The sequence below is a fragment of the Octodon degus genome, unplaced genomic scaffold, assembly GCF_000260255.1.
Source record: "Octodon degus isolate 3935 unplaced genomic scaffold, OctDeg1.0 scaffold00096, whole genome shotgun sequence".
Lineage (NCBI taxonomy): Eukaryota > Metazoa > Chordata > Mammalia > Rodentia > Octodontidae > Octodon > Octodon degus.
Window position 1 is genome coordinate 358,545 of NW_004524672.1, and position 8,560 is coordinate 367,104.

Here is an 8,560-nt window from a genome sequence, read left to right on the forward strand (position 1 = left end):
GTTGGAAATGGTCTAATCTTTCTACAGTTTTATGTCAGGACTGAGCAATCGGAGGCCTTCCTCAGCTTTATGGTTCAACCTTCACATGACCCACTCATGGGGTCATTAACACTGTAAAGTGGAAAATATCCTAAATCAGGACATGTGTCCTACAGTATGGATGGATGTGATCTAGCTCCTCAGATCTGCCTTGGGGACACAGGAGTCTTCCTGAATTCCTGCACACTGCACTCGACTGTCTCCTAGAGGAATAATACACGTTATCTCTTTGATTCATGGTCTAACTTATGTGACCAAAGTTAACTTAGTCTGTGGCTTTATCTTCCACATCTTAATGTTTTAAAACAGAGCAGTGATACCTATTTGGTCTTTAGGACATCTGCAGGTGGGATTAACGTGTAATCACCCTGAAATGACAGCTTAATAAACTGGGCCCCCACATTGGGTAAAACTATAAAAAGAACTGAAAACTTAAGGCCTCTAGTGTATTCTTCAAGAGACTTTCAGAGTTATGAGACTTTAGACTGAGCATGCCATTTGTATTTATTTATTTGTTTGTTTGTTTGTTTGTTTGTTTTTACCTGGAATCAAACTCCAGATCTTGCACTTGCCAGGCAGGCACTGTGCCACTGAGCTATCTCCCTGGCCTGAGTATGTCACTTATAAAGAAAGAGCTTGAGGCCCAGAGAGTGTAGTTGCCTATGACTGGGGACCAGTAGCCAGGAAATAAATCTGAATCCTTCCACCATCCTTCTTCATTTCTTCGCTCATTCCTTCCTGCCTTCTCCCTGTCTCCACCCTTATCTTCCTTTTTTCCTGCCTCCCATTCTCTTCTCTCCCTTTCTTCTCCACTTCCTTACTTTTCTCTTTCTCCAGGTAGCCAAAATAAATGATGTTTTCCTTTAATTCACATTAGATTTATTCTAGCCCAGTGACAATTACTCAGAAAAAAATTACTCAGAAAAAAGCAATACTTGTTTTATTTTAATTGTTCTGCAAAATGGTTGCATGATTAGCTTTGTTACTTAGCCCATCAGTAGTCATTTTTAAACAATTTCATGATAATTAGTAAAGATTAGATTATACCCTAAAAATATATTTCAGTGAATCATACATATTCTAGATGGTCAACAGCAAAACTGAAAAATGTTTTTTAAATTCTACTTGATCGTGTCAGGAAAAAAGTACTTAGAAATGTTTATAAGATTCAGAGGAATTTTGTATTGAAGTTTAATTGTAAATGTACTGTGATATAATGGCAATTTTCATTATTTGTTAAAGGTGTAGAAATAATCTTTTTTGGCAGAACCGGGGATTGAACTCAGGCCCTTACACTTGCCAGGGAAGCACTTATTCCACTGAGCCATCTCCCCACCCCCCAATAATCTTAATCATTAGCATACGTATAGAGTACAGAGTGAAGCCCACTACAATCTGGCCTAGATAGAAGGAGGGTGGCTCCAGTTTCTGAGACAGAATTTAAGGGACTCTCTCCAGCCCCAGTGAGGGCAAGGGGATGCCTGCATTTGCTGAAGTTCATACTCTTTCGGGGAGTCATGTTGCATCCTCAACTAAAGTTATATTTTGTCCTCACTCTCAAGAATAAAATGAGTACTTCACTATGTGTTGGTATCAGCAGAGCTGATATGCTAAATGTAAAGGCCTTATTTGGGCTTTAAGCTTCTTGCTTGGGGACAGCTGCAAAGATTCCTAGAAGTCAGCAGTAACTGTCCATCTAATCCCTGAGGAGGGCACTGGTTTGCAGCTTTGTATTCACAGTGGGATTGTCCAGTTGTCCACAGAGGTGTCACCAATTTCACAATTATCTCAAAAAAAAAAAAAAAGCCAATTTCAGCTGAAAGACCCTTGCTGTTAAATGCAATCAATAAGGACAATATTTGATAGACTGTCATTCCTTGCTCATCCTACATTAGGATGCAGTGAGACTGATGACTCATGCAAAGTGTTCTCTTTTGTGTTTGGGATGTGAACAGCAGCTTGGAGTCACCGCTGATGTGTGAAGTTTTGGACGCGCAGCGGAGCAGTGGCAGCGGCGGCACAGGGAGCAGCCTGGGGGGCTCCATCACCGCCTGTAAGAAGGTAACTTTGGCCTGCGCCAGATTTTTCTTCCTAGTTGGCCTTGAATTCACTTGAACTTGACATTTCTAGTCCTTTTTCTAAGGTAGAAACAACAACTAAATGGCCCACCTCCTGCTTTCTTGAGTAGGCTGATGAAACTTTCAAATGTGGTTCATAGAAATGATTAGGAAAAAAAATTCTCAAGCAATTACAAATTTATAACTTGAAAACCACAATACCTCCACCTCTGTACCACGTCAAGCCCACCCCGGCCCTCCAAGCCTTCCCAAACTGAGCTGTGGACAAAAGCCTCTTAGGTCTCTGTTCACAAAAATTGCAGGCTTTGAACTGCATGCTGTACTGTGTTCTACTCCTACATCCATACCTGAGGAAGCTGCAGAGCTGTCCTCTTTTTGACAGTTCCTCAAAGAGTGAAGAATGCCTGGATTATTAAGAGACACAGACGTACACTTTACAGAATGCAACAATCTTGTTTTAAGAGACTTGCAGAAAGTTACAGTCTGAACACAGTAAAGTCACTAAATTTAGCTATCTCATTTTCCTGGTCGAACCAACAAAGGCCCAGAAATTTAAAGCAAAATGCCCAAGTTCTTAGTTCATCTACCTCATTCTTTTACTGCCATTTGTTGCTAATTTCTAGTGGTGAAAAATGTTTCCTCACATTCAAATTTGGAAGAAATCACACTGAATTATTTCATTTATTGAAAAAAAAATTGTAAAAAATCTTGGAAAAATCTTGTCAATGTAAACAATCCTGTTACTAAGCATAATATATATGCACATAATATGTGTATGTAATATACACTAATAAATATGTATTTATTAATAAATATATGCATTATGTACATATCAAGTTGTCAGTTACTGTACCCAGTTAATCAGTCCTACGTGACTTTTGTATAATTTCATAGTTTTCAGGTATTATAAAAATGAACAACTATCAGCAATAGAAAACATATAGACCTTAATAAAAGTAGCATTGCAGCATACATGCCTATGGTCCATGTATGCATACATACATTCACAAATAACAATGTGCAGTTTTAAACACATCCCACTCATACCATAGTCATTTCTGGAATGAGACTAACCACATAAAAGTGATTTTTATGGGGCAAAAATGGCCATATTAAGACAATTTCATAAAGGCCAGGGAGATGGCTCAGTGGAATAAGCGCTTCCCTGGCAAGTGCAAGGGCCTGAGTTCAATCCCCAGTTCCACAAAAAAAAAAAAAAAAAAAAAAAAAAAAAAAAAAAAAGACAATTTCATGTGGTTCTCCCTAAATACATTCAAAACCTTCTTGTAAGGAAACATAAAATGAATCATAAATCTCTGTCAAACCTAGAGAATTTACAGTCTAGTGTGACAGAAATTTCTGGTTTGTCAAGTGAAAAGTCAGATAATAATTTACAAATAGTCACATAACATAACCATATGTCAAGGCAGTGTACATTAAGTGGAAAACCTTAGTAACAAAAGCCAAGAGACACCATAGGCAGCAACATGTGCAGCAGGAAAATGGATCACATTTGAGACCAGGATGGGTCGTCAAAGTCTGAGCTGACAAACAGAATATTCAACCACACTTGGCAAGGGCTGCTTCAGGTCAATGAAGTCAACACCTTCCTCTACTGGTGATTTCTAAATAACCATAGAACATGCCTATTATTTTAAATAATGCTCTGAAGTTTACATAATTGAATTGAGAAAAATATTTAGCAGTAACTGTGTAACCACATATTACACACCATGTGGGCTCTAATTGTTTGCCTTCTTTTCAGGACAGTAACTCAGAAATGTTAATCCCTTCTTAGTATCCAGAATATAAACCTTCAGTAAGAATGTACTGGCTATTAAAAGAGTCCTTGTCTTTATTATATTATTACTATGCATAAATGCAACTTAATTTCAATGACCATTGCTCAAGTATTTAATCTTGTTGATCACAGACGATAGGGCTGGGGACTTGAGGATTTGCGTAGTACACACATAGTGCACGTTCTGTAGAAAGGAGTTAAACAGAACAAGGAGCTCTTGGAAGCAGCAAGTTGTCCAGCTGAGTGACCCTCCTCAGTCAGCCAACCCTCAGGAAGAGTAACCTAAGGAATGCTATCTGCAACTCCCCAGTTGCTTCTAATGTAATAGCTTTAGCTTCTTCATCAAGCCTCCTTATCAGAACTGACACAAAGTGAGTGTTATGTTCATCTTATCTTTGAGTTCAGAACTGTCCCCTTTCCCCTTTCTCTTCTTTTAAAGTTCAGGAAAGTTACCAGGTAAATTCACACAGACGTATTTGTCATTGAGTGCACAGCCTAACCTTGTGGTATGAAGAGAACCTGTCCCCTACTAGGACGCCCATGCTTTCCCTTGACTGGCATTGAGAATTAAGCCTATTCTACCTAGACAGGACCCCAGAGTTCTGCTCTTCATGGAGCTCTAAGCAGGTACTCTTCATCTCTCCAAGTTGGAATGTAAACTAATTTTTGTGTCACTCTAACTTAAACATAGAGATCTACAGCAATTGTTAATGTGTGAATGAGAGTTACCAATGTAATCCATGGAATGTGCTAACATTATAAGACATTACAGGGAAAAGTGGGGAAAAGAGGCTGATGGAGAAGGCACTAGGATCCTCACCTGGTATCTACTGAATGGTATCCCACATTGGCATTGCCTGATAGTCCCCTCTCATACAACCCTACTTACTAGACAAACAGAACCACCCTTGTTAAGCCTCTCCATAGGGGGTTTCACCAAATAAGCTGAATGATTATAGTTTATGGTTGTATATTAGCTGCAGACTAAATGACAAGTTCTCCATGGTCTGTGGATAACAAGTCAAAATGTGTTGTCACTAAGGAGGCAGTGGGATAGCAATAAGAAATCTACACCTGAAATATGAATACTGTGCTAAATTAGACCTTTCATGGTGGTCCTATCTAGTTAATGAGACCCTGAACATCCTGTAGATTGTTGGCACATAGTTGATGCTCAGTAAAAATCAGTTAATTCTAAATACATTAGTTGTATAGAAGAGCAACATCTATTTAAATAGAATGTGAAAAGAGAGAACACAGCATGTCCCAGGCCCTCCTGATGGTGTGTATACGGTAGATTTTCCTCTGCTTTGACAGCATGGTATTCTAGGTACTATTTCCACAGTAGTGGAACATTTTCAGTCTTCATTTAACGTCACATGCGAGCTATTGGCTACGCGGGCTACAGTGGAACCAAGTGTCTAAGTAGGACTGAGATGAAGGAAGAATTGGAGGGAAAGCAACACGGCCAAAACTCCTTCTCATTTTATGTCATGTTAATTAAATCTGCCTTAGACTTATCAAAGGGGGCAGACTGGAAACAACTCAGCTTCCCTGAGGCAGAGTTTGATCTTAACATGACATCTGATCAGCTCTTTGAAGTTTGAAGAACATTCTTGCTGTGACCGACCCTCTTTGCATTGACATAAATTTGTTTCAGACATATCTGAAGAATGACAGTGTATATCCTTTGATGTTTCATTTTATTCTGTAAAAATACACTTCCATCGAAGCCCCTATCTCTATAATGATGTGTAATTAAGAAAAAAAGCAATTCAATTATGTGCAGTCACAGGCATACAAATTGTGAGGCTTTTCAGAATCCAATCCTTATCTCTGAAGACATTCTTAACAGAATCAGGGTTGTTTTGAACAAAATCCCAAACAATGCTTCCAAGAAGCTAAAAAAGAGTTTTTCCTGCTTAACATCTAGATAGTCACATGAAGGAAAATTGTTTTCCTATTCTGTGTTTGTAGAAGCTGTTTCCTTCAGGAAGGATAGACTTGAAGGACAAATAAATGAAATTAAAAACAAGACCTGCAGGGCCGGCCAAATAGCTCAGGGGATTAAAGCAGCTGCAAGTAGGTGCAGGGGCGGGGCTTCAACCCCTGGGCCTGCTGTGCTGGCCCCACCCCTGGGGTGCTCTGAGACTGCAATTGAGACTGGGCATGGGTGGTACACACCTGGAACCCCAGCTCTTGGGAGGCTGTAAACAGGTGGATCACTATGAGTCCTATCTAGTTAGTGAGACCCTGAACACCCTGTAGACCCTTCCCTAAAAATACAGAAAAAAAAAAAGAAGAACAGAAGCAGAAACAAGACCTGCAGAAGTGAGCCATATTCTTTAGCCCAAGGCACTAGTTATTTGTCCACAAGGAACACATATCTCGTCCAGCTCCTTAAAAACTCTGCTGATTATGCGGCAGCCTACCCGTGAGCTCAGGTCCAGTTCCCAACACCAGAAAATGGTCCAACCAATATTTTAAGGTAGGGAGATGTATAGTTTTTGCTTATCATCCTGCAGCAGCACTGAAGATGAGAAAGTTTGCAAAAGACAATTACTATTTATACCAAGATCCCCATGACACTTGAGACCGCTGGGATGGGGGACTAGGAGACAACTGTATGGTAGGAAAGGAAGACCAAGAGTCCAGATGCAGCCTGGTCCCATCTCAATTCCTTCTGGGTGCCATTTCACCAATCGCCTAAGGAAACTATTGCACCTCCCAGAGCCACAGCGGTGTAGGAGTTTTCAGGGTTGCACTGAGGACAAAACATACATACTGTGGGGACCTGCGTTCCCTATGGTCAGCCAAAACAGAACAAGATGGTAAATGCTTCTCCTACATTTAGCATGGACCCAGCTCCATCGTGGTACAGAGAGGTGAGGCAGCCTGGGTTCCACACCCAGTTTACTCTGCAAAAGGTCAACACACTGATCTTTTATTTGGGACTTTGCTTAAAACTAGGAATTCTGGCTTACGTTGCAATTTGAGGACAATTCAGCTTCTTGTAAAAGGACTTGGATTCTGGACTCTGACCAACTTCTCTTTGCCTTGGCCAACTTGATGTTATACGTACGTAGGATTCTAATACACCAATCTTAATTTGTTCTCTGTAACACTACTACCTAGTGTCCTTTTTGTCTTTTGGCTGTGTGCGAAGAACTCCTTGAAGGATACTGCGGGTCTTGACTTCTCTTTCTTTCTTTTTCTTTTTAATTGGAAAAGTGAGGCTCTGAAAAGCCAAAATAGCGTAGAACTTTAGTGGGTGGAGGTGATACTGTAGGCTGGGAACTAGGTAAGTGCTCCTTTTTCCTGAATTCTTGTAATTATACCAAAACTTCTTTATATGATGCAGTAAGTACTTCTAGCCCAGAAGAGAAAGGGACTTAAATTTCAGACATATCTAATCTGACATTCAATTTCTGTCTTTAAATTTTCAGAAGTGGCCATCCTATTGTCAGGCTTGTGGCCTCTTCTCTTTGCTTCCAGTCCTGCATCTAAGAAATCCTCCCAGCTAGTTTCCAGGAGTAGCTCTGTGCCCCATGCATAGCATGCCTAAAAGCACAGATCTTTGCCCTGTCCCAGCAAGCTCATGCCTCAGGTAAGAGTGGCCACTGTTCAGCTCTGCTATTGTCACAGCAGAGGAGAAGAAGTGGCTCAGACAGATTCCACATAACTCTGGCCCTTGGATCCCTCAGAGAAACCTGTATGTTTGTGTGAGAACACACTTTACTATGCTTATTCTACCTTTTGTGAAGGTAACCAACCTTGAGAGAACTGTGTAAGAGCTCATGTTCTCACAGATGGAGTCATCCAGACAGGTGGATACTTAAATTGCATCTGTCTACATCCTAAAAGCTAGTTGTTTCCAATAACTTCTCCCAAAAAAGAAAAAAAAATCTGATAAAAAGAAGTTGCCACTCAAATGTCAGATGAACTTCAAATCTCCTATTTTTTTTTAGGATCATATTTTCTTTCTTTTTCTTTTTTAATGTAGTTAGTACAGGATCTCACTACAAGATCTCACTACACAGATTGGACTCATAGTAATTCTCCTAATTTCAGCCTCCCAAGTGCTGGGATTACAGGCAAGCACCACCACATCCAGTCTCAGCATGTCCCTGGGGCAGAGTCATCACATCTGGCTAAACAAGTGCTTTAATCCGCTGAGCTATCTGGTCGGCCCTCTCTCTCTGTCCTATTTTTTATTTATTTAGTGGCAAAGTCACCACCGCCTTTACCAAACAATGAAAACCAGTAGTAGGCATGGATGTTTCTCATCATGTAGTTCCTCATACTTCGCTTCTCCTAACATTGATATCACATTTCCTTCATTGATATTAAAAACATTGCAGCATCAGATTATCTTTAAATAGCAACAAAGTAGCAACCAATCAGCTGTCCTGTTTCAGCTATTGATGGCCATTCACATATTACACTGTTCGCATGGTCTGAGGATATCTGGTTTTATAATGCTTGCATTTCATAGTCTATATTTAAACTTATTTATCATGGGCATGTGGAAAAGCTCTGACCCACTTTCAACGCATTCTTCTGCAGGCTGACATATGTGTGATACAGAAGAACTAGACAAGATTGTCCTGAGATATCTTCTTCTTCTCCTTCTTCTCCTTCT

General features: G+C 40.1%; 1 protein-coding gene across 1 annotated transcript in view; it reads left to right on the plus strand.

Annotated features, from left to right (window-relative positions):
* The first annotated feature begins 1,956 nt into the window (after nucleotides 1–1,956).
* Nucleotides 1,957–8,560, plus strand: part of Sphkap (SPHK1 interactor, AKAP domain containing) — a 127,524-nt gene continuing 120,920 nt past the window's right edge. Inside the window, exon 1 of the mRNA XM_004638224.2 lies at nucleotides 1,957–2,100. Coding sequence (XP_004638281.1) covers nucleotides 1,957–2,100 — 144 coding nt within the window. The remainder of the gene's footprint in view (nucleotides 2,101–8,560) is intronic.